The sequence below is a fragment of the Neovison vison genome, chromosome 13 (genome assembly GCF_020171115.1).
Source record: "Neovison vison isolate M4711 chromosome 13, ASM_NN_V1, whole genome shotgun sequence".
NCBI lineage: Eukaryota > Metazoa > Chordata > Mammalia > Carnivora > Mustelidae > Neogale > Neogale vison.
Window position 1 is genome coordinate 58,344,232 of NC_058103.1, and position 27,841 is coordinate 58,372,072.

General features: G+C 38.1%; 1 protein-coding gene across 1 annotated transcript in view; it reads right to left on the bottom strand.

Annotated features, from left to right (window-relative positions):
* Positions 1-439: 439 nt before the first annotated feature.
* The window catches only part of LOC122894505, a 102,028-nt gene continuing 74,626 nt past the window's right edge, over positions 440-27,841 (bottom strand). The window contains exons 5-7 of the mRNA XM_044232340.1: positions 25,084-25,183; positions 7,194-7,302; positions 440-618 (exon numbers count right to left, since the gene is read on the bottom strand). Coding sequence (XP_044088275.1) covers positions 440-618; positions 7,194-7,302; positions 25,084-25,183 — 388 coding nt within the window. The remainder of the gene's footprint in view (positions 619-7,193; positions 7,303-25,083; positions 25,184-27,841) is intronic.

Sequence of the window (27,841 nt, forward strand, 5' to 3'; positions counted from 1 at the left end):
TTCATAGACTGCATATTATCATAGAAATGAAGATGTCACTCCAAGGTTAATCCCATTTGAATTTATTGATGATAGATTTTAATATACAAGGCTAAAGCACTTGAATGCCCTAATTGAGTCAGACCCTTACAAATAAAAAAACACATGATGAAACACTGAATAGATAAAACTAATAAAATAAGAAAAGGAGAGCAGCTGCTAACAAATTGTGATCCTTGCCTTGGCTTTGGGGGAAAAAAAATCACAATACTCAACATCAGAAACATCTCTCATTGAACTGAAGAGAGAGTTTGGAAAACGTTCACTCGTCTATGAGTGAAGCTTCAAGTCAAAGAATATATGGAAAGACATTTAGGAAATATCTTCCAACTTAGCCTCCCTGGGATGAATCACAGTTAGTGTCCTCTAGAATCCCCTTGACTTCAAAGGTTCAACAAACTCATGCTTTAAGGTTAACAGGTAACACCTGCTTTGTTTCATTCACAGTGACTCTTCTTTTTCCCATCAAGCTCTTAACACACTTCGCCCAGAAGCCTCCATCATCACTCCAGGTGGTGCTGCCATAGTTCAGATGGTCCAAATTATACCGAAGGAATAAGAAAGTAATACCTTCTAATGCTGAAACAAAGTGTCAATGTCCGGATTAGATGTAAAAGTCATTAAAAAATATATCCTATGATACAGACCTATCTACATACTGAGCAAATGCCAGTTGTTTATTAAGACATTTTCTAAAAAGTTTCATTGTGGAATTCTTATATGCCCAGAAGCTTTAGGCAACTCTACTTGCTGCCCCCAGTTTATAGGCTCTCTCTACATTTTCCTTTTTAATAGGAGGATCAGATAAGAAATTAAGTTATTGTAGGAGGAATAGAATACATTTAATTAGCTGAAAGATCATGCAGGCTGAAATGATGCCACTTGAGTCTGGACTCAGATTTGGGTTTGGATTCTGCTAGCTGTAGGAGTTTGGACAAGTTACTTAACCTTTCTATGCCTCAGGTTCCTCACCTAAAATAAGAATACCAACTTTTTTGGTTCATTGTAAAGATTAAATGAGAAAATCATTAAACAGAACAGTGGTTGGCTGATAGAATACACTCAACAAATCCTAGCTACTATTATTATTACTGTTAGTACTATTATTTGGGGAAGGAAAAGGAAAGAAATTTTTATGAAAATCAGATCTGCCAGCCAAACAGTTCTTAAAGAGACAGGAGAAATATGCCAAAAGATTTTTGAGGCTATTTCTTGTCCTTCAAGACAAAGCAGAAACCTGAAAATTATATCCATTACAATGGTTATCAAACTTTAAGGTGCAATAAAATCATCTCATGATGTTGTTAAAAATGCAGGTTCTGATTTAGTTAGCAGGTCTGGGTGGGACCTGAGATGCTGTATATCTAATGAGCTCCTTGGTGATGCCAATACAGCTGGACCACACCTGGTATCACAAGATAAGACAAGGCAAGTTCTCTTCTCTGTCCTTTGCATATTATTGTACAACTGTCTTAATCCATTCAGGCCACACAAAATGTCGGTGAGTGGCTTATAAGCAACAGAAATTTATTTCTCACAGCTCTGAAGGCTGAAGGTCCATGGCCAGCGCACCAGCATGGTCAAGTGAGAGCCTGACTTCTTGTATCCTCACATGGCAAAAGGGGTGAGGGATTCATGTTGAGTCTTTTTTATAAATAAGCACAAATCCTAGCAATGAGGGCTCATCCCTCATTACTTAATCACTTCCCAAAGGCCCCACCTATTAACACACACACCCGCTTTGGGAGGTTTGGGTTTCAACATATGACTTTTGGGGGGAGGGGTAGAAGGCAGGGGGAACACAAACGTTCTAACCATACAAAGAAACTACCCATCATATATATGACAATGACAAAGCTACCTCACCTCTGCACCTCAGTTTCCCCAACTATAAACTGAAGATAGTAATAGTACCTAACTCTTAGAATTATAAGGATAAAGTCAGTTATTCAATTAATATGTATAAGTGCAGGGTATACTACCTAATAGTAAGTGCTAAGTGTGTTACTTTTTATGTTTTTTAAGGATTTTATTTTAAATTTATTTATGTGAGAGAGAATAAGAAAGAGAGCATGCATGAGAGGGAGGAGGGTCAGAGGGAGAAGCAGACTCCTTGCTGCTGATGCAGGAGTCAATCCAGGACTCCAGGATCATTACCTGAGCTGAAGGCAGTTGCTTAACCAACTGAGCTACCCAGTTACCCCTAAATGTGTTAATTTTTAAAACTCTGCTAGTGTTTTAGAAAAGAGCACACCATTAGTAAAGTCAAATAGAATACAAACCTACACTAGTTAGTATCTTACTCATCGCAAACTCTACAATTTTTTACCTGAAGATTTTTCTTCTAGCTTTTCTAGTATCTCAGCAAATTACTTTCATGCATTTCCCCTTAGCTTCCAGATTTCCAAGTTAAAATGCTTTTGAATTTAAAAACAGCACATACAGTCTCATCAGGACAAAGATTTCGTTAAACAAAAGAGAGAGAGAAACTACTCACTATCCCAGGTTCCTAATAATATTGAATATAGTCATGGGGTTTAACTGCATTCATGACCAAACATTTAAGAGTCCAAAGGAGAATGAGACATTTTACAAACACAGTAATTATTCAAAGGTTCAGGTGTACCACCAGGAAAGTCTCCAGATTGGGACTCTACAGAAGGAAATACCAAGTTATTCAAGGGTGATTGTTTAGTTTTCTCTTCCCAAAGTTCATGAAAGATTACTGCCTTTCAACGTGTCATTGTATAGTTACCTCCCTTTTTAGGCAGAAACCTTTGGGAGTTCTAGAGAACACAGTAAAGACAAAACTGTTCTGCTTTTCGTACATTTAGGAGATTGTATTAAATGTATCCTATACATCCCTATGCAAAATTCTGGAAAACTCAACACCTATACAGCTGTATATCTTGGCTACAAGGGAAAGAAGTTCTCCCATTAAGAAGTTTCATAATCCTCTTCATGTTTTAATCCTCCAATCCCATCTACCACAGAACTCAGACTATAACAAATAGGAAGGACATTATCTTGATAATATTATCATGATAATAGTAAGAAACCATCCCCTTTTCCCATGCCATTCAGGTCTTGGAAGACGGGTTTGCTTTCTTGCTTTGAGTATCTTGAAGCATCAAACACTCACACATGAATAAAGAGCAGTGTCTGGGTAGACAAAACCTCTGACATCTTGAAACCAACAATATTATTTCTCCCATTTCTGCCCAAAGACAACATGTCAAATTATGGGAAGGATAAAGCCTAAATATTCTAAGACAGAAGAACACAGTTTCTCTTACTAGCCCAATTTAATATGGAAATAAAGGATGAGAAAGAATAGTCTAATCTGTAATAATGAAAACAATTCTATTTTAGGCATATTTGACTTCAGAAACCATGATATTTAAGAAATCCTGCTAGGGGTGCCTGGGAGGAGCAGCCAGTTAAGCATCCAACACTTTGCTTCCCCTCGGGTCATGATCTCAAGGTTGTGAGGTCAAACTCCTAATGGGCTCCAAGCACAGGGTGGAGTGGGCTTGTGATTCTCTTTCCCTCTCTTTCTGCTATGCCCCCCCCCTTTTGCATGATGTGCTCCCTCTCTCTCAAATAAATAAATCTTAAAAATAACAACAAAACTAAGGTACATGGGTGGGTCAGTCAGTTGAGCATCTGCCTTTGGCTCAGGTCATGATCCCAGAGTCCTAGGATTGAGCCCTGCATCAGGCTCCCTGCTCAGTGGGGAGTCTGCTTCTGCTCCTTCCCCCTGCTTGTGTGCTCGCTCCCTCTCTCTTTCTCTCTCTCATACATAAAATCTTAACACAAAACACACAAAAAAAGCAGTCAATTATACTTTCTTTTTTTTTTTTAAATGAGCTGACTTAACCCCCACTGAACAGTTACCCAGTTTTGTTCAACTGTTAGAAGTTCTTACTTTTTCTGATGGGCTTTCAGTTTCCTTTATATTGAAACCAGCGAAATTACTCTAAGAAATTAAAGTTTCTTTGTTTTGTGTGTTTTGCTCAGGGATAAATGAATCCCAAGTACCTAGAGCACTGCCTGGCTCTAACAAAGAATGAATCCTATTCCTGTGTGTGGAAGTAAATTGATGAGCTTATAAATATTCAGGAGTTTGGAGATAAAACACATGGCATATTATGAACACAAGGATGTGACAGTATTCTCTCTAACTTTGGGCAAAATTGTCCTATAAGTGGCTCCAGGGTACATAGGTGCAAGTGTTTTTTTGTGTGTGTGTTTTTGGGGTTTTTTTTACTGATAACAAGTATTACATTCAATGGTTCACCTCACCTCTCCTCCTGAGATGCTGGTTAGTATCATGTCATAGCATAGGAGTTCTGCAATCATAAGGGGTTTGAATTCTAGCTCTACCACTCACTAACTATGCTAGCTTAAGCAAAACAATTACTCTTTAAAGCTCAGTTTTCTCATTTGTGGTATAGAGATAATGGTAGTTCCTATCTTACGGACTATCAGTGAGGATTATACAAGATAATACACAGAGCTTTTAGTGCCTACACAGAAAAACACTAGATACACATTTGCTGTAATTAATGTTAGCTCCCAGGAGCTAGATTAGAAGGACCCAAGCATTTATTTAGGGTCTGTCTATACTTGGACACAAAAATAGGGAAAAAATACTATCTTTTGAGGTATTACTGAATTATAATTACCTTTAAAATAAGGCTTTTTTTTTTTCAACATGCACAACTAAACATAAAAATAGAGCACATAAACTACTCCCTGGTGCACAAGCATAAAAATTTCACAGGTGAAATTTTGCCACATATAAAATAAGTCATTTTAGACACAGTATAGTCAATATAACATTATTACACAACACTGACAATTCTGAATGGTCTCACAACATTTGTGCCTATGTGGATTATCAATTGTATTACCTCCATGGTTTTACACTTGAGATATTTCACAGTCTTATTTCTAAGAGGTTCTCTGCCATACCTGGGATCTTCTCATAGCTGTTAATAATCTCTCTTTAACTTAAATTTAAATATCAACCGCCACCATTTCTGTTATTTCAGTATTTCATCCAACATTCTTTTATTCAGGCCTATAAAGATATCAAATAAGGAAACAAACTTTGATATAAATACCTTTGAACAGCAATGATTCTTAGGATACTGTCTGCTGATTTGCTAAACTAAATAAAGCCTGAACTGTTTCTCTGTACAGCTAACCCTCTTGAGCTTCTTTCGAACCTCCCTCACAACCCTCTCAACTGGACACATTAAGGCTCTGTGTCTCCCTCCAGGAAGGCCTACTACTACTACTACTTCTTATAAGGCATTTTCATTTAACAGACACTAAACAAAGACCTTGAGTGCAGTGCCTCATTCACTGTTGAAAGAGAATATGTTATTTAGCTAAGGGCTACACTGTCAATAAGTACTGAAGCTGGAATTTGAAATTAGAGTGACTGATTCAAAGACTATATCATCATTATATGAAGACAATATTCCAAAGCTCTTACCCAAAAAGTATCTAATTCTGTATAATTAAAAACTGCAAGTCAATATTTTGCTCACTTATAGAATTTCTGTGTTTTTTAGGATCATTCTGATTAAATTATTTATGTTCTTTATTTATAGGAAAGAATTAGTGTTCAATTCTGTAATTTCCTTCTAGTTCTTCCCCCAGATTAATTTCAACAAAAAGCTATTTATTCAACTTGAGTGTATAAAATAGATATCCTTTACACAGCAACCTTGAATATCACTATTTGTTTTGGAACATTGTGTAACAAAATTATAACATGCCATTAAATGTTACACATATAAATGGAAATATTTAGAATAAAATAAAACTTGACAAACATTGGAATTTATCAGTACTACTGATTAAAGAAACAACTTTCACTATATTTTTACACTGTTTTCATTCTTGCTCTTACTATAGTTGATCCCTGAACAACACAGGTTTGAACTAGGTGTGTCCACTCATACGTGTTTTTTTTATAAATACAGAAGAGTACTATAAATGTATTTTCTCTTACAATTTTCTCAACATTTTCTTTTTTTCTAGCTTATTTTATTATAAGAATACAGTATATAATACATATAACATACAAAATACATATTAACTGTTATTGGTAAGATTTCCAGTCAACAGTTGGCTATTAAGTTTTGGGGAAGTCCAAAACTATACATGGATTTTCAACTGTGCAGGGGGGTCAGCACACACCCCCGGCATTGTTCAAGGGTCAGTTGTATTTCTTTCATTCTACAGAAGTAACTCTAAACATCTGGGATGATGGCAAACTCCACTTAAATATCAGAGGAAGGCTATGGACATTCCCTTTAAAATACACAGAAACAAATATACATGTGAATATATACCACAGTGTTTCATATAATTTTAGGGAATATTTATCAGAATTTTAAGTTTTCTTTTTTCTTTGTTTTTTTTTTTAAAAATATTTTATTTATTTATTTGACAGACAGAGATTACATGTAGAGGGAGAGGCAGGCAGAGAGGGAGGAAGGGAAGCAGGCTCCCTACTTAGCAGAGAGCCCGATGAGGCACTCGATCCCAGGACCTCAGGATCATGACCTGAGCTGAAGGCAGAGGCTTTAACCCACTGAGCCACCCAGGCACCCCCCTTTTCTAACTTTTCAATGAGTTTGTATTAATAGAAAATGATAATATCTAGATTTACTCTAGATGTATTCCAGTTGTCCATGAAGAAAACAAATGACACCTAGCTGTAGAGCTTAACAAGATAAAATTGTTCATTGTGAGAAATACCTGACTTGCAGGCATGAAGGAAAAGAATAAAGCCTTACCAACAAGCTTACTTCAGCAAAACCAAGGGCAAATAAGTGAAAGCACCATGTTGCCCCTTGGAACGTACAGCTTCATTTTCTATATCCAAAGACCTGGTTTTCCAGCTATGACTCCAGAACTGGACATATGAAAGATATTTCCAAACAAAAGTGTTCTTATTTTCTCTGGGGAAGAAGATGAAGGAGGAAATATTCTCCTCCATACCTTTTTCAATGACTAATTCTACATATCTACAAAAATCCCTCTATCCTAATACCATCGATTCTCAGAGTTGTAAGAAAGATAGCTACTAAACCCTAGGGTGATACTCATTTTGTTTATGGAGAAACCAATACTCAAAGGTTTAAGCCGAAGATCACAACTATACTTCACAGACCTCCAGTGTCGGCCCATTTTCCATACTTTCTCAGTGGCCCACAGCTTCAACCGTTGCTTATAGCAAACCTGTTACAATTACAGAAAATATTTAAAAGGACCACCAGGACAGGTGTGTTTAATCTTTTTGCCTCTCATGCCTAAATTCACATTCCCTCCAATTCTCTAAGTTATTTTCTATTAGCTTAATTTACTGAAAGGTGATTTGGGACAAAGAGATAATTAAATCACCTTCTTTCAACCTGGATTAATTTAATTATGAGTCATAGAGCCTCATTCTCACAGAAGAAAAAAAAACTCTGGAAGTCAGTGAACATTTAGATAATTTTAATATAATTATAAACTTAGAGTATATAAAGTTGATTATCTGACTAATGGCCATCAATAATGAGCAAATTATTAAATTATGCATATGCTAACATTTCTTTTCCTAACCTGAAGTTCTATTTAACTATTTCCATTGATTAATATTATTTCATCAGTAGGATATTTAAAAAACTAGCCATTATCTTCAGAGGAAGCAGGAAAGGGGAGGGAAGCAGTCAAATGGAAACTAAATACAAAAGTGATTTCTCATGTGGACAAAGTATTTTAATGCACTACAGAGACCTAAGAGGAGTAACCATCAGCTAAATAAACAATTAGGCTTAAAATCTAACTCTCCGCACAGGTAATAATTTTCTCTAAATTTTGATAGATTTGGCCTCAAGGGGTTTCTAATCTGTATTGATCAGCTCCAGAAATAACTATTATGACCATTACTTATGTATATAGATAGATTCATTAAAAATTCATAGTCCTATATTTTCATCAACATTTGCAAAAATACGTTGTTTGTGAAACTGTATTGTGCCTGAGGCAGCCTGTCACACCATTCCTGACTACCAAATGTCAGCTGTTTCCTGAAACTGTTTTCCAGTTTGTCTTTATCACAGTTTAAAGCTTTAGTCTTTTCAAACTACCTCAGTGGATTCTCACTCGTCCTAGCTCTAGGTTTTCTACTTCTTTCCACACCATCCTACTCCCTCTAATCTTCTTACCTTTTGCTCAGATCTTTCACTAGCTTCTTATTACCCAGTTAATTCTTGACATACATGTGGTAGTTCTATTAATTAGCCTTCTCGAAAACATTGTGGTGTGAGGGCTTCCTTTGTATTTCAAATACTGCCAGAAGTCTTTGTGAGGAAAAAAAGAGTCCATCCATGTCCCATGAAATTTATATGGATATGAGGGAGAGTTCAAAAAATTTTGCAGGTTTGGATAATACTTAATTTGGGGGCAATGGCACATGATGACTTTCACATAAGATTTATGTAGAAGAGATTCCAATTGCCTCAAATGAAATTGAGAATGGGACCAGACATATAACTGAGTCTGTTGCCAGTTACATCAGTTCACCTGGAGGCAGTGGTGAGATCTCTGGAACTGGCAGATAATTTACTTTTGATCCTGGGCATCAAAAATGCCTACCTCACAAGGAACTAAGTAATTCTTCTGCAATGCCCAACCCTCACACTTAGAGGCAGCCACCATATCAAAACTATTGCAGGAATGTTACCTTTAGTTTGTATATTCCATTCCAGAATCTACTTCATTCTAGGTCAACTTTTTTTTTTTAAGATTTTATTTATTTATTTGACAGAGAGAGATCACGAGTAGGCAGAGAGGCAGGCAGAGAGAGAAAGGAGGAAGCAGGCTCCCTGCTGAGCAGAGAGCCCAATGTGGGACTCGATCCCAGGACCCTGAGGTCCTGACCTGAGCCGAAGGCAGCGGCTTAACCACTGAACCACCTAGGTGCCCCTCTAGGTCAACTTTTGAAAGGAAGTTCCTACAGAAGGACACTGTACATTTCTACTCCGCTCACCCAGCACTGGGCCATCCTACTCCCCCTTCAGTCGTGCTGTAAAATACACCAAAAACATGAAGCCAGTTCAAGAGACAAGAAGATCCAGACATGTTTCTTGCTGAATGCCTATCCTGCCACCACAAACAGTATTACAGGATTCACTTCACATCTATTGCTGACTGGATGAGATGAAATGCCAGAGCCTTCTGAAAACATCCAAAGCCACAAAGCAGTGTCAACTGGCTATAAGAAGAACTGTAAGAGCCTCCTCAGGTAAGAACAGAGAGAAGCTGGAATTCAGACTACAGTTTAGAACTCCAAAGACAGAGGAATTTCCCTGCCACAAAAGACTGATTATAAGACTAGAGTAATTACCAAAAGTGGGGGGAAAAAAATACAGAAATTCTTACCGCGTCAGGTGAAAACATAGCTAGAAATTCTGAAAATATACAGAATAAAACCAAGAAGTAGAAAACAAAATCAGAAAATTTACAGTAGAAACCTGCTGCCCTAAGGCAGTGAATTGAACCTTCAACTGTAAGGTTAAGAGCATCTGACCCCACAATGTGGGAGGTTTGGGGGTTAGGGAAGAAAAAAATGAATCAAGACTGGTTGGGAGAGAGACAAACCAAAAGAGACTCTTAATCTCACAAAACAAACTGAGGGTTACTGTGGAGAGGAAGGGGGAGAGGGTGGTAGGGTTATGGACATTAGGGAGGGTATGCGCTATGGTGAGTGCTGTGAAGTGTGTAAACCTGGTGATTCACAGACCTGTACCCCTGGGGCTAATAATACATTATATGTTAATAAAAGTAAAAAATAAAAATAAATTTAAAAAAAAAAAAAAAAAGAGCATCAGACCTCAAATGACCTGGAACTTGAATCCTTGAGCGGTAACCTCAAGAGGATTACTACGAATCATCACTCTTCTGGAAAGGATGGAGGTATAAGGTACAGCCAACATAGGAATGGGTACTAATCCTGCAGCGAAGAGACTTAAATGTGCTAAGTGCTCATAGGAGCTGACTGTCGCAAGATACATCCAGTCAGAAGGAAATGGCACAAACAGGATAAAAGGAATAGAGAATGGAAAGTGAAGGTCACAGGCTGATCTCCTTATGCTCTAATGTCTCTGAAGTTCCATAAATATAAAAATTTCTACTCTTTTACATGATTCCTATTCTGAGTGATTCCATCTACCCAGTTGTGATTACATACCACAGGCTGAACACTCCCAAAATCTACATGTCAAGCCTGTTTTGTTTTCTAATTTGTTTGTCCAGCTGCTATCCAGCATCTCCAGCCATATCAGTCATTACTCTCAGTCATATCAAACTTAGTATTTCTGCAACTGATCTCATCATTTTTACCCTGCCCATGTCTAAATGCTCCTTAATGTTAGTTTGGGTCCTCCAAGAAGCAGAAGCACCATAGGGATGAGACATGTAAGAGCTTTCATGGAGACCCTTGCGAAGAAGGGCTAGGTCTAGAGTAGGCAGGGAGACCCTTTAGACCACAGTGTAGGTCTGACATGTGAAAGGAGGTGGTGGAGAAAAGATTGAACAGGAAAAAGCCTCATACTACAGTGTAGTGCTCAAAGTCTTAGCCAGACAAATGGCAATTCCTTGAGCAAAAATTACCAATGAAGAGTCCCATACCAAGCAAGAATGACCCAGCTTCAACACTACCATGGTGACTAGGCATTGGATGCTAGGGGCTTAGGCATCCCTTGCTGCAGCCAATCCAAAGGTGTTATGGGTGGAGCTATCAGTCACTACATACCCTGTAACAGGTTCTCTTAAAGGGAGATCGGGGATGATGCATCTCCCTTGCCTTTACACTCCTTATTGTCTCTTAGCTCATGCTCCTGCCACCCTTCCAATTTACCCAAATTGGGAACCAGTAATCATTATCTCCTCTCCTACCTCCCACATTCATTAAATTTGCTTTATAAGCATTTCCCAAATCCATCTTCTCTTCTCCATCACCCACTCCAACTGTCCCTGCTTAAATTCCCATCTTCTATTGCCTCCACTGCCGTAACAAATTCTAACTCCTTTACTCATTTTATTCCCCAAAAATCCACCCAACGTGTAGGTCTGCCAGATAAATCTATATACTTAAACACAATCCTTCTATAGCTCCCCATTTCCAAGATAACAAATATTCATGCACCTCTTACCAGGAGAGAGATATATATAATCCCCACATCATAGGACTTCTGCCTTCTCTCCAGCATGGTCTCCAGTCTTCACAATCCAGAGACATTAAGTGTTTTGCACCTCCATGTCTCTGCTCTAATTTTTCCTTCTGCCTAGTATCCCTCTCACTTAGCTCACTTCTAGGAATGTTAGTTGTTCAAGATCCAGCTTGAGCATAACTTAATCTAGTAAGCTTCCCTTAACCATACTAGGTCATATGCATACTCTCTTAGGTTCACATAAAACCCATGCATTTTCTACATTATATTATAGGCATTTGCATCTCAAGCCTCTAAAAGACCAAATTTCCTCAGGGTACTTACTCCCTGTGGAGCAAAATCTTCAAAGTTTCTTATTCATTCATAAGTTCCCCACACTTAGAAAAGCACCAGTATATAGGAGCTGAATATATATATGGTTAAACAATTTATGGGAAGAGAAACAGAAGGAAAGAAAATCCCCCCCAAACTATAGAACTGTTCAACATTTCCAAATTTCTCTGTCATATCAAACCAAATCTATTGAGTGCTATAAATTTTTACCTCCTTTAATTATTTCAACAGCCCTGTAAAGTTAGATATTATATTTCCACTAGAAAATTAAGGCTCAGTGAGGTCAAATAAGGTTCTGAGATGTAACCCAGTCAATTGATTCCAAAGGCTCTTTACCTTTTGCCCTCCTTCATAGCCCAATTTAATTCCAATGACTAAATTTGGGGGTATAGTCAATTCCATGGTAGAGTCAAATCTAATTACACTCAAAGACACTATGTGTCATACTGGGAAAAGTAAGGGCTTTAAAATTAATCAGCCTTGGATTTGCTACTTACTAGATGTGATCATTGAGAAAATTATATATATATACCTCATAATATTTAGTTGTTTTCCTAGGGGGGAAAAAAAGTATACCAGTACCTATTTTGCAGGAATCTTTTTAAGGACCATACAGAACTGATATATATCACCTAGCATGATGCTTGTTGAAGATTAAGCATTTAATGCACAGTTGACAGTAGTGGAATGGATTATTTCATCCACACATAGCAGGGCTACTAATAATCAGAGAAATGGCCCACCACATTGTATTCCTGGTCCATCCCACTCTCAGAGATGGTAACAAAGGACTGCAAACAGTAAGTCAACAGACCAGAAGGTAAATTCAAAAAGAGCTTTTGTAACCATCAATAGGTTAATGTTTGAAGATTGATAAAAAATATATATATAGTTAAAAACAACTGTCTGAAGATGCAGTCTTCTATAAGTGAACAGCTATCGTAGAGAACCCAAATAATTATAAACCATTTTATTTCTTTTTTGTGTACCTCCCTTATGGGGAAAATAGCTTTTGAAAAAAGTATCTACTTAGAAATTTGATATTTGGAGGTATCAAAAATACTGCAAAAATGGAAGAATCCTGTCAAGTGCATTGATTCACAAAATAAATTAATCATCATTTCAACTGGATTATCTACATATATCCTGAGAGTATAAGGCTTAGAAAATGTGTTGGTTCTTGGTGCTCTCTTACTTCTTGCAGCAGCAAGTTGTGCTGTGAAAATGTACAGTCTTTTAGCAATTCATGAAGACGGCTAATGAACTCAGAATCTTGCTGTGCCCCATTTGCTTATTACCCTATTCATTGGTTCTGTTGGACAAAGAATCTGAAGACAACTTATACTTCATATTAGTCCAAATCTGGACACCTTCAAAATATCATCAGATCTTTTAAAGCAATTTAAAAATCAATTTGAGGGCAAGTCCACACTGAAAGAGCAAGTCCAGACATGCCCAGTTATTCACTGACTGTTCAACAGTGGAAAAGCAGGCCGAGGATACAGACAATTTGTGCAGGTGAGGGAGTATTTGTAATGCTCTATTCTTTGGCAGAAATAAAGTGGAGATCTGGATCTTTTTGTGAAAATTTCTGTCTTAACCTTTTCTGTCCTTTTGTTAAGTAAAAATAAATTATTTACATCTTTGTTAGAGCTTAAAAAGGTAAGTAAAGATACCTTGAGGATGGTTCATCTACTGTGGTTTTCCTGTTTATAAGATTTGTAAGATTATTTATCCTGAACTCTTACTGGAAGCATTTAAAAAACAAAATTACCCTAAAAATTTCTGCCTATTTATATATATAAAAAATTTTCCATTTAAATAATTCATTCCATGTAAAAAAAAAAAAGTTAAATATTTGCTAAAGTGCTTAAGATGCGGTGATAGAGTGTTTTCTGCGGCTCAGGACAGACCAATTTGTGCTTTACGGAAAGGCTGGTGAAGGATGGTCAAAATGACAAGACTAAAGTGTGCTAATGATTAAGAGCGGAGCAGTTTTATTTATGTATTTTGGTTGGTGTCAATTGTTTTGGAGTTTGACTTGCTACTTTGCAACTGCATATTACCTATCATTTCTAAGGGAGAACATTCTGCTCAAGAGAAAAACTTATCTTCTGGTTGAAGTTGATAGATATTCCTAATGGAGTGCTAAAAGGATTCCAGAAGTGCCTGCCCAGTGGGCATCAAAAGCTTGAGAACTAGCCACCTGCCCATTAATTAAATCACTTTTATGCCATAGGTTGATTTATGGACACCAATTCCCAAACATTCCGCAGAGATGTATCTGAATCAGGTGACTCTATTCTAATGTCCCCTGGGCAAATGCTATATTTCTGATCAGCTCATTCTACTCATTAGTTTCAGATTAAAGAGGTCTTCAGACTGAGGAAACACACTGCCAAAAAATGTCACACTAGCCTGACAAAAGAAAATCTGATGTGTGGAATATATTTCCCTTTATTAATATAAAAGAGGGTTATACTTTCAAGATAAATTGTTTTCTTATAGGATAGATTTCAGTAAAAATTGGGCACAGTAGTGCATTTCCCAAGAAAACAATCACAGGCCAATACGGTGTTTAAATAAAAGCAAGGAAACTAGACAGTTACCCCTGAATGAAATCTGTATTGATATGGTCTAATTATGGCAGTCATTTACAGTAATAAAACTCACTACTGATTGTCACCACTCGTTTACTGAACACCAGGATTACAGGTATATTTCTCTGCTGAAAACATTGATTTTAAAATTCTACAATGAAGGTTTAAAAAATATGGCCCTCCTATGACAGAGTTATGTAAAGTCATATATGATAAAATAAATTGTATTTTATCAAAGCACAAAAGCCCAAGGTGCCTTAACATAAGCAAGAGCTTCAAACTATTCATTGAGGCACAGTTATCTACTTCTAAAAACCAGCTTTATTATGGCTAGGCAGCATCATAATATTTTGGTACTTCTTTTTTTTTTTTAAGATTTTATTTATTTATTTGACAGAGAGAGATCACAAGTAGGCAGAGAGGCAGGCAGAGAGAGAGGAGGAAGCAGGCTCCCCGCTGAGCAGAGAGCCCAAGGGGGGGCTCGATCCCAGGACCCTGAGATCCTGACCTGAGCCGAAGGCAGCGGCTTAACCCACTGAGCCACGCAGGTGCCCCATATTTTGGTACTTCTAAGAAGATATTGTATCTAAATAAGAATTGAGGGTTTTTTTAATTTATTTTTATTTATTTTCAGCATAACAGTATTCATTGCTTTTGCACCACACCCAGTGCTCCATGCAATCCGTGCCCTCTCTAATACCCACTACCTGGTTACCCCAACCTTCCACCCCCTGCCCCTTCAAACCCTTGATTGTTTTTTCAGAGTCCATAGTCTCTCATGGTTCACCTTCCCTTCTAATTTCCCCCAACTCCCTTCTCCTCTCTAACTCCCCTTGTACTGCATGCTATTTGTTATGCTCCACAAATAAGTGAAACCATATGATAATTGACTCTCTCTGCTTGACTTATTTCACTCAGCATAATCTCTTCCAGTCCCATCCATGTTGCTACAAAAGTTGGGTATTCATCCTTTCTGATGGAGGCATAATACTCCATAGTGTATACGGACCACATCTTCCTTATCCATTAGTCCGTTGAAGGGCATTGAGATTTTTTTTTTTTCAACTTTAATTTGGATTATAGTCAGTGAAAAACTTTGTGAATGTGACAAATTGATTTTATGGGTGTATAATCATTATTTTTTTTCCAATTTATTTATTTTCAGAAAAACAGTATTCATTATTTTTTCACCACACCCAGTGCTCCATGCAAGCCGTGCCCTCTATAATACCCACCACCTGGTACCCCAACTTCCCACCCCCCCGCCACTTCAAACCCCTCAGACTGTTTTTATTTTCAGCATAGTCTCTCATGGTTCACCTCCCCTTCCAATTTACCCAAATTCCCTACTCCTCTCTAACGCCCCTTGTTCTCCATGCTATTGGTTATGCTCCACAAATAAGTGAAACCATATGATAATTGACTCTCTCTGCTTGACTTATTTCACTCAGCATAATCTCTTCCAGTCCCGTCCATGTTGCTACAGAAGTTGGATATTCACCCTTTCTGATGGAGGCATAATATTCCATAGTGTATATGGACCACATCTTCCTTATCCATTCATCCGTTGAAGGGCATCTTGGTTCTTTCCATAGTTTGGCGACTGTGGCCATTGCTGCTATAAACATTGGGGTACAGATGGCCCTTCTTTTCACGACATCTGTATCTTTGGGGTAAATACCCAGGAGTGCAATTGCAGGGTCGTAGGGAAGCTCTATTTTTAATTTCTTGAGGAATCTCCACACTGTTCTCCAAAGAGGCTGCACCAACTTGCATTCCCACCAACAGTGTAAGAGGGTTCCCCTTTCTCCACATCCTCTCCAACACATGTTGTTTCCTGTTTTGTTAATTTTGGCCATTCTAACTGGTGTAAGGTGATATCTCAATGTGGTTTTAATTTGAATCTCCCTGAGGGCTAATGATGATGAGCATTTTTTCATGTGTCTGATAGCCATTTGTATTTCTTGATTGGAGAAGTGTCTGTTCATATCTTCTGCCCATTTTTTGATGTGTTTGTCTGTTTCGTGTGGGTTGAGTTTGAGGAGTTCATTATAGATCCTGGATATCAACCTTTTGTCTGTACTGTCATTTGCAAATATCTTCTCCCATTCCGTGGGTTGCCTCTTTGTTTTTTTGACTGTTTCCTTTGCTGTGCAGAAGCTTTTGATTTTGATGAAGTCCCAGAAGTTTATTTTCGCTTTTGTTTCCTTTGCCTTTGGAGACGTATCTTGAAAGAAGTTGCTGTGGCTGATATCAAAGAGATTTTTTAATTAAAACAAAATTAAAGTAGCATTGGGGCCAAAAATAATAAGTGTATTTTGATGGTTTTTAAAATCTGTTGCCTTTTTATGTTATGGATGGCCAACACTTGCAACTGTATGTTTTCTTGGTACTCAGTTAAAAAAGACTGATTTCAATTTATTACATGTTATGTTCCTTTTAAGAGTGATAGTCATTGAGTCACTGTAATAAATTGAGATGATCATAAATCTCTTCCTGGAATTCTATTTCTTATATACTGTGATTTACTTAGAAGGTATTGGTACAAATCAATATATCCCATTGTATAAAGAATTAACTGCAGAACCCCAATTCCCAAGATCTAATTATTCAGTACCTAATACAAATTTTCCAATAAATACACTTGGAAAGTTGCTTGAGAACAAAAGGATTTTTAATACTACCGAAAGGAATTAAATTATGCTAAGGCACAGAGGATTATAATGTGGCCTGTGTATAGTCTTCTGATTCCATTTGAGATGTACAAAGTTTTCACAACTGCTTTCAAAGTGTTCTCTGTAACAGAGATCCCCTTCAACCTAAGAGAAACATTTGGAATGCTGAGAAGTGTAAAATCAGACAACAGCAATATTCTTACACCATATACCACACAAACAGCATGTAGGGACAGAGGTACTACACACAGCACACTCCGTTAGTTTGGTGAATATAAAGTCAGAGGTTTGAGTAAGCATTATTAGCCAAACAACTGCCAAGGGTAAAAATGCCACTCAGTCTACTATGCCCTTTCTTTCCTTGGCTTTGGGGATAGCTAATTCTGATTTGCTTTTTATCTAATTCAATCTCACCTGAAAAGTACAAAAAAAAAAAAAAATCAACAGCATAAAGCACTGGAATAGCCTCCTAGGAAAACTCAAAGAAATACCAAATGTAGGGGCACCTGTGTGGCTCAATCAGTTGAGATGCTGACTCTTGACTTCGGCCCAGATCATGATCTCAGGGTCCTGAGAACAAGCCCCACATCAGGCTCCTGGCTTAGTAAGGAGTCTGCTTCAGGATTCTTTCTCCCTTTTCTCCTCCCCCTGCTGTTGCCCTCTCTCTCTCTCTCTCTCTCTCTCTCTCTCTCTCTGTTTCTCTCTAACAAACAAATAAATCTTTAAAAAAAATTAAAGAAATATCAAATATAGTCCCTGATTTCATAACACAGAGATTTCACTTCCAGCTCCATTTCTGAAGGAAGGTTTCACTTGTGAAGAAGAATTAGTAAGACATTTATTCTTTTTTTTTTTTTAAAGATTTTATTTATTTATTTGACAGACAGAGATCACAAGTAGGCGGAGAGGCAGGCAGAGAGAGGAGGAAGCAGGCTCCCTGCAGAGCAGAGAGCCCGATGCGGGGCTCGATTCCAGGACCCTGAGATCATGACCCGAGCCAAAGGCAGAGGCTTTAAACCACTGAGCCACCCAGGCACCCCAAGACATTTATTCTTTAAGAGTCAAGCCTCTGGACTAGTTCTCAAATGGCTGCACACTGGAATCATCTGGAGAGCTCCAAAACCTACTGAGGCCTAGGCCCTATGCCCAGAAGTCCTAATTAATCTAGGGGGTTGGGGACTTTCAGAAATTATTTTACTGTTCAGACAACTTTAAAAACAATTGCTTTACGTCCTTTATTTATTTCAGTGGTTCTCAACCAGGGATGAATTCGTTTCCCCCTCCCCGGGGAGACAGTTGGCAATCTCTAGAGACATTTTAGATTGTTCACAACTGGGAGAGTGCTACTTGTATCCACTGAGTAGAGGCCAGACATGTTAGCAAACATCCTGTAATGCACAAGACAGCCCCCCACAAAGAATTATCACATCAAAAATGTCAATAGTGTTATGGCTGAGAAACCCAATTCACTCATTCAAGAAATACAAGCCAAAGCACCAGATTCTATGCCAAACAGCGTTAAGTTCTGGGAACTGAGAAATGAAGGACTCAGCCTCTGTCCTTCAGAATTGTCATCCCAAGCAAAGACAATGTTCCACAGAACAGTACAGCGTGAGAACTGGGCTAGAGCTAATCATGAGGGAATATATGTAAAACAGGAGAAATAACGCCTACGCTTATCCAGAGAGAGAAGGGAGGCTTCCATAAAAAAAAGGGCACTCTCCGTCACATCAGTTGCTGGCAGTAGATGTTAGTGGTGGCTGGACTCAGATATTCTGGGTTCAAATTCAGACCTCACCACAAAAACTAGCTGTGTCTTTGGATAAGCTACAGAGAACCCTGCTGTACCTCGGGTTTCATATCTGTAAGATCCAAAAAATAGTACTTATCTCAAAATGAGAAATGACTGAGTTACTACATGTAAAAAACTTATAATGGTGCCCAATATACAGTGTGTGCCTAATACTTTATCATCGTTGTGGTTATTTTTGTTGAAGTAAAGAAGTCAGTCAGATATGGAAGTTAATTCCAGGCAAAGGGAATATTGGTGGCAACAATCAAAGGAAGCAACGACATACCATTTTTAGAGAATTATGTAAAATTCACTACTGTTGGGCATAATGATTAAGTTGGGGCTTAGCAAGTATCAAAGATGGAGAGGTAGGGAAGTACAGAGAACTAGAGGCAAAAACTCCAGTTTTTGTCCCTCCTTATATCCACACACTTTGCTATGTTCATTTATTGTTCTTTCTTTTAAAGTCTATCCCTCTATCTCTTATATCTGGGCTAACTTTATGACTTACCTTGGCCAATGTAAGCCAATAGAAGTAGCAGTTGGGACCAAGCATAGGCCTCAAAAGGCCTGTGAATTTCTACTCCCTCTTCTGGAATTCTGCTCAACAGCCAAAACAACAAGCTCTTTCTATTTAGCCTATCTATCAGACTTCTGGAAAAACATACTCATGGCCTGATCCACTCTCACACCAGTCAAGAGCCACCCACTGAGTGCCTACCGGCTAATCCCAGATGCATGAGATCCTGGTGAGGTAAGCTAAACCTGACCAAGATCAGCAAAACACCCCCAACTGACCTGTAGTCTAGTAGAGAATACATATTTGTTGTTTTAAGTCACTGGAATTTGGGGTCATTATTGCAACATTCTTACAGCAATAGAAACTAAAATATCTAGACACAGAAATATCCAGATTATGGGACATCATTATATGCCATGGAATGGAATTTGAAATTTTCTTTTGAATCCAATGAGGAATCACTGAATGACGGTTAGCAGGAGACATCTAGAAAGACTTTTAAGAAAAACTATTCTGGAAAAAAAAAAGAAAGAAAAACTATTCTGGCAGCAATGTGACAGAAGGATCAGAGTAGGGCATACCTGGAGTTGTAACTGGAGATAAAAAGGATTTGGTGTCAGAGTTGCCATTGTTTAGTCACTGCTAAATCACAGAATTAAAAGTTATGAAGAAGCTTAACATCTAACAGAGGATTTTAAAAATTATGATCTATTAAGTATAATATTAGTACCCCTCCTAAAAAATTCTATAAAGCTATATAAATTCTCTAAGACTAATTCATGTGCAATTAACCTTGCTTTCATTTTTGATACAATTACTAAAATGGTAAACGAGTTGATAACATATACATGTTATATCTTAATTCAAGCAGATGCCAGATTGACTCACTTTTGGAAGTGGTACAGAGACACTTCACTGAATGGGATAATAACTTTTAACTTCCATTTCAACTCTCCTTTTCTAGGGTTCTATTGAAAAGAAGTAGTGAAGATTTGGAACTTCAGTGTACTCATTTGTTTATAAATTTATTTTATACTTATTTAAACTAGAAGGGTATTTTATGTATATCCATACAGACAAATGCTAAGATTTATAGATAAAATGCCATTGACCACATTAGTCAGACTATGTGACTTTCAAGGTTCTTAGTGAACAAACCAGAATAGAAAACAGAACTAACGTCTTAAGTGATTTTTTTTTTCCTCATTAAATACCTATGCCTGCTTCTTGCTTCAGTACTCTATAAGTATTCTTTTAGTTTTAGAAAATAACCACTTAGGCTTTACCTAAATTGTAATGAATGCTTTGTGAGCCCTTTCTATTCTCAGACAGATCTTTTTCCATTCCATCTATATTTTACTATGCTACCCAGGCCAATGCTCACTTTAATCTTAGATTTTTTCCCCTTCTGCTTCTAAGTTTCTCCCACCTTTCTGCCACTCAAGCTTGCTCAAAATGTGAATTTCCTCCTTTTCCTATCCAATTCCCAAACCTAGCATTCAAAGTCAGTTTCTACATGGAACACAAACCTTAGCCATCTGAGTGCCTTTAAAATTTCAGTATGCAATCAGAAATAATTTCTCCACACATTTGGTCTGTTTCAATGCTTCCAAAATGACTACAATAAATCTGTGAATCATGTCTAGAACATCTTTTTTTTTTTCTTTTTTCCCCAGACCATGATTTCTTTTATTACTTTCAAAGTCTTGGATAATTTTCCACCCATCCCCTTCAAAGTACCTGCATTTCTCATGGTAGCAAGCGATACAAATGATACAAGCATTACAGCATACATTTTTTCCCCATGAGGAGTGGGCTCCCTTTATGTAGCTTCTCATGGATTAATCTTTTTTAAAGGGGGAGGTCTTTTCATTTCCTTTTCAAAATGGATAAATTTTAAAATTCAGATTTCATTGTCTTCAAAGCATTCACTACTGTGAGTTCTTGCTTTCTTCATTTTAGAGCCTACAGAGTAGTTCAAAATAAAACACAAGTTTGTAAGACCCAGAAATATTTTTTAAGTTAGAAATAAAACAATCGACCTTACTCACAATTACTTAAGATCATGGAGATGATAGATAGGGACCTATTATATGAAGAGTATAGCTTAGTTAGTGCCTGCCTTTGTTTTTTTTTTCAGTTTAATTTTTGTTATGAAAGTAGTAACTGTTGGTCTATATTCACAATACAGAGAAAAGGTGGGAAGGGGAAAAGAAGATGAAAAAAGGAATAACAAGATGTCAACAGAGTAGGACAACCCTAGGCTTGTCTCCTCCCACAAACACATGTAGATAACTATCAAGTCATCCTTTGATCTGATCCTAGAAATAGACCTGAAGACTAACATCACAAATTCCACCACTAAAGGGAGAGAAGAGGCCACATCAAGGAAGGTAAGGATTGTGGAGACATAGTTTAGGAGAGAAATGAATCATGGGTACTGCAGAGGAGAAGGAGCCATGGTCACAGAGATGGGGGCTAGGGGTGGGGAGAGAGAGAGACAGAGAGAGAGAAGCATGGGGAATGCACAAGGAGGGTGTTTCCCCAAAGCCATTTGCTTGGAAAACAATAGGGGCTGAATTCCATGAATTCTCCAAACCATCAGGGCTTAAAGCTTGGTGGTTTAAAGGTCAATGGGCTTGACTGGGATAGAGCCTGAGGGCACTGCCCTGCTCCAGGAGAGAAGACAAGCAAACAACGGTGGCAGGCAGTGTGGAAACCTGGGAAACACAGTGGGAGATGATTCACTCCTCTCAGAGAGCATCCCTAGGAGGCAAAGCAGGATAAACAGGGAGTAATTTTGAATGTGTTCCCTCTATTCCATTATTTGTAAGATTTTGATGAAGATGGTCTTGTTGTTGTTGTTATTGATTTTTTAATGGTAGAATGCACCAATGAAACCACATGGTCTTGGGTTTTTCTGTGCTGGAAACTTTTTGATTCCTAATTCAACTTTCATTCTTACTATTGGTCTAATGATGAAAGTCCCAGAACCTAAGTCAGGTTCGGTGGGGTGAGGTTCAGAGCCGATGGCTAAAGAAAGAATTCTCGAGACATCTTTGGTGCAAAATGGTGGTTTATTAAAGCATGGGGACAGGACCCGTGGGCAGGAAGAGCTGCTGCCCCGGGTTGTGAGGGCAGGCGTGTTATATACCTTGCGGTTGGGGGGAGGTGGTGAAGGGATGGGAGATTTCAACAGAATTTTCACATGTTAAGGAGGGCCTACAAGGTGCCGGGGGGAGTCCTTGCCCTTATGGCTTGATCAATGTCGTCCTTTGGTCAGGCATTAACATCAAGATAGTTGGGAGATTCTTGGTGGGGTATTATGACCCTGCTATCATTTACATTCCCTTCTACCTCAGCCTCCTCCAGTTTATGGTGGGGAGGGGGACATTAGGGCTTCAGGAAATGAGAGTTATTTGCCTCTGGAAATTTGTGCTATTGATAAGGTAATCTCCCTGTTTAGATTTCTAGGACATCTGTAGAGTAAGGGAGATTCCTGTTCTGCAGGATTGCAATCCCTGCAAGTTAACTATTTATCGTTTTATGGCAGTCAGGGGTGCCTGAGGAATGCTACACATATGGAGAGGAGCGGGTGAAGAGGGGGTGCAAGGCGCCAGCTTTTGCTCTGTCCTCAGCCAGCCTCCTGCTCACCTAGGTTCTAGAACTTCATCACTAAGAAGATTTCCTACATCTTGGATTCAAGATCCATGAAGAAATCTTGATAACTTGTGCATTTTTAGGGATTATCTGTTTTTTTTCCCTACATTATCTGATCCATTACTATGTAATTGTTTATAATAATCCAACTGCACTATGGATTTCTGGCTTATCTGTTATATTATTTTCTTTCCCATTTCTCATTTTGCTTTTTGAATCTTTTTTTTCCCCTTAATGTAGTTAAAATATTGCCAATTTATTTTTGGAAAAAGGTCATTATTTTCAATGTTATGTTATTGCTTATTCTGGTCTCTATTTCTGATTTTTCTTTATTATTTTCTTCCTCTACTAAATTTCATCTGTGTTTCTTCTTTTTCTAGTTCCTTGTGCTGTAATGTTAAGAAAAAAGCTCAAGGGTGCCTGGGTGGCTCAGTGGGCTTAGCATCTGCTTTTGGCTTAGGTCATGTGGGATCAGTCTCGAATTGGGCTCCTTCCTTAGCAGGGAAGGAGAGGCTTCTTCTCCCTCTGCCCCTCCTCCTTCTTGTGTGCGTGCACGCGCGCACTCTCTCTCAAATAAAATCTTTTTCTAAAAAAAGTTCAAACAACTTAATACAAGCATTTCATCATAAATTTCACTCTTAAAATCTGTTTTTGCTGCATCCCATAGGTTTTAGAATATGGTTTCTTTTGTTTTGAGACATTTTGATTTGCTGTTTGAGTTCTGATTTGGCCCATTGTTTGTGCAGTAGTGTTTAATATTTACATATTAAATACTCAATATTTACATTATAGATTTTCCACCTTTGTTTTATTGTTGATCTTTAATTTTATACTATTGTGGCTGGAAAATCTACTTGGTAGGATTTTTGTTTTCTTAAATTTGTAATATTTGTTATGTCTCTACCTGTTTATGTGATTTAACCAGAGGATTTTTTTGTACTTGAAGAAAATGTGTGTTCTATTTTTCTTGGATGGAATATTTTATATATCTTTTAGAACCATGTCTCCTGAAGTATGGTTCAAGTAATAAATGTCCTTGTTAAAAAATAACTTTAGGGGTGCCTGGGTGGCTCAGATGGTTGAGCACCTGCCTTCAGCTCAGGTCATGATCTTGGGGTCCTGGTATCGAGCCCCATGATGGGCTCCCTGCTCAGCAGAGCCTGCTTCTCCTTCTACCTCCTTCCCACCCCCAACTCAAAATCTAAAAAATAATTTTAACTGACGGTACTTGTTTAAAATAAAGTATCATATGGAGGTTGGTAGGGGTATGGGTAAAACAGGTGAAGGGGATTAAGAGTGTACTCATGATGAGCACTAAGTACCGATGTATAAAATCCCGAATCACTATATTGTATGCCTGAAACTAATGTAATACTGTATGTTAACTATACTGGAATTAAAATAACTTAATTTTTTAAAAGATTTTATTTATTTATTTGACAGAGAGAGATCACAGGTAGACAGAGAGGCAGGCAGAGAGAGAGAGGAGGAAGCAGGCTCCCTGCTGAGCAGAGCGCCCAATGGGGGGGGACTCGATCCCAGGACCCTGAGATCGTGACCTGAGCCAAAGGCAGAGGCTTAACCCACTGAGCCACCCAGGTGCCCCGAAATAACCTAATTTTTTAAAAGGCTAATGGCAACTACTAACATTACTACAGTTGACCCTTGAAAAATACAGGACTTAGGGGTGCCAACCTCTGTGCAGTCAAAAATCTGCATATAACTTGACTCCCCAAAAATGAATACTACTGTCTACTGTTGACCAGAAGCCTTGCTGATAATAGTCAATTAACCCATATTTTGTATGTTACATTGTTTTTATTATATATTGTACTCTTAGAATAAAGCAAGCTAGAGAAACAACATGCAGAAAATTGTAAGAAAATACATTAATACATAGCTGAAAAAAAAAAAAAGCGCCATGTGTGGGTGGTATACTTTGCAGTACCCCAGATCTGTCTCTTTCTTCAACTGTGTGTGAATGCAGCAGACCCGGGGATACCCCTTCCTCCAGCCTCAAACCACCCTCCAACCTACCTCTTTTCTAGTAACAACCTGGAAACCAGCTTCCAGCCATTCTCTGCCTCTGGAACCAGCCAGTACCACTTTTTCAGCTTATTGCCAAATGAACCATAAGCTCCCAAATTAGTTAGAATTATTCCATCTAGGTAGAGGCCATCAAGCACCTGGTCATGGCATGCATCTACAGGCCTCCTACACTTACCTCTTTGCCTCCTATTTCTGCTGTGATGATGTGGCTCTTGGGGACACAGGCCACTTCTTCCAGGAGCTGGCCAAGGAGAAGCTGAGGGTACCAGGCCTCTCTAAGATGCAAAAACAAGATGCTGTGGCCATGCCCTCTTTCAGGACTTACAGAAGCTTTCCCAAGATGAATGGGACAAAAACCTGGACACCTGGACACCACGGAAGCCATCATGGTCCTGGAGAAGAACCTGGACTAGTCCCCCCTTTTGATTTGCATACCCTGGGTTCTGCCTGTGAAGACCCCCATCTCTGACTTACTGGATAACAAATTCCTAGGGGAGAAGGTAAAACTTGTCCAGGCAACCACCTGGCTAACCTTCCCAGGCTAGCTGACCCCTGCCATTTTGGGCTGAACAAATAACTCTTCTAAAGGCATATCCTCAAGCACAATTAGGAGCCTCCAGAGCCCACCAGCCATTTGGGGGCTTCTCTGCCTAGATTTGCTTAGAGCTGCTAGGCAGTTTCTGTCTTTTGTTTGTTTATTTGTTTAACTACCCTGGAGCCCTTTCCCGAAAGAAAACAGTAAAGTGGTGCTTGTTTGGTTTGGTTTGGTTTGGTTTGGTTTGGTTTGGTTTGGGGGGTGGGGGCATGTGTAGGTGGACTTGTACAGTTCAAACCTGTGTTCAAGGGTCAACTGTAATTATTCTTCTAGTCTCTTTTCAGTAAATACATTTACATAATTGTATTATATATCCAGGTCTAGAAACTTCTTACTAAGAAGTATAGCAGAAGTATTACACCATTTTGAATATGACTTTATTATACATTTACAGTGTCCTAGGTTTTGTGTTAAGAGATTCACATAAGTGGTTAATTGAATTATATCCACATTTTAAGGTAATCATCCTCATTTTTAAAAATTTAAGGTAATTGCCCTAATTTTGTAAGTAACTATTGCCTCCTGCTGTTTTAAAACATTTTATAGAAGAATTAACTAGTGTGCTTATTAGAAACACAAATTAACATAACTCTACTCCAAACTTTCTGAGTCAAAATCTCAAAATAGACAAATTCAGTCAGCACCCCCAAATGATTTTTCTGCTCTACTGAAAAGTGAGCACTATTGCCTCTTTGTAATATTGCTAGATGTGCGTCATCAAGCTATAACCAATAACATATTTACATCATTCATTTTCTCAGTCACTTACCTTGAATCATGCATAGGGTTATTAGAGCAAGTCTTAATGCAGGATTAGTTTAGGGAGATTTTCTAAAAGCAGCCATGGGGGGAGAAAATGAATTAGTCTACTGTTTCCACCTGAGGTACTTATAAGGCAGTGAAACCATACTGCATTCTCCTATTATAGCCTCTGTTAAAATGTCCTTCCTTTATCTCAGCTTCCAAAACAATTTCAAGTTCAGCTGGCTTCCACCTAAGTGATTTAACTTTTTCTAATTGGTTCAGCTGCCTGTTTTACTTCTCACCAGTCCTTTCACTCACAACTGATTTTCTCAGGAGCGAAGTTACTTCTTTTAGAGACTTAGTAGTTCCTGTTTCTGTCCAAGACAACATGTTCTTTCTGGAGGACCCCCACACCTACACACATGTCCTACCCCAGTAATTGCTACACTCTCCATACATTGTAGAGGTGGAGTCTGTATCTCTGAAAGTGATTCTGTTTTGTAATACATAGAATCTGAAAGGAAATGGCACGCTTAGTTTAACACCCAAAGTAAATTAGATGTTCTATAGATCAAATTCAGACTAATGCCCAATAAATCTCATGATAAAATTGAGGCACTGATTACAGCTCAGTTTGGAGGTTACTGCCAATTTGATTTACCAGAACACAGCAGGCTATTTCAGCTCCTTAGTCTTTCCTTTTTTTTCTATAGGATTAAGTATGTCATTTCCAAGGACACAATCCAAGCCTTGTGATTCAGTGTGTCAATACTGCCAGTCAACTCAAAAGTAGTGGAGTCATTCACCAAATTCTGTGGTAACTATCTTCTGAAATGTTCATCTGGGCCACAAAGCTATTACTAAACATGCAGCAAACACAGCATTTTAACTCACAAATCTTAGATCTTCTCTCCCATCCTGATTCATAATTTCGAGACATTTCTCACTTGAATGAAAAATTCAGGTCAAAAAATACATTTTTTTAAAGACTTTACTTATTTATTTATTTACTTACTTACTTGAGAGAGACAGAGACAGAACATGAGCAAGGGGGTGGAGGCAAAGGGAGACAGAGAAGCAGACCCTCTGCTAAGCAGGGAGCCCAATGAGGGACTCAATCCCAGGATCATGAGATCATGATCTGTGCCACTGGGATCATGAGCTGATCCTAAGACAGACTCTTAACTGACTGAGCCACCCAGATGCACCTCACGAAATATTTGTAAGGAAAGTACTAAGTAATTTATTTTCTGAGTTCCCAAATGGGTATAAAATTCCATTGTCCATCTTTACTATTAAGAAGCCTGAGGACAACCTTGTTCTCATTTCTTGGTACAGATTTCTTAACAGTTGTAAGATATCTTCATATTCTTGTAACTCAAATATTTTGCTATAATATTACTGGATATCAATCACTTAAATCTCACCTAAGATATAATGATCATTTCCAATGTGAAAGACAATTTGTTTTATTTCATTATTTACCTACTTTTTGGCTGAGAGATGTTTTCTTCCATTATGTTTTTAATTGTTGCTTCTATCATATTATTCCTATATCAGGAAAATTGTAAAATTCTAGAAAGATTGTTTCTTT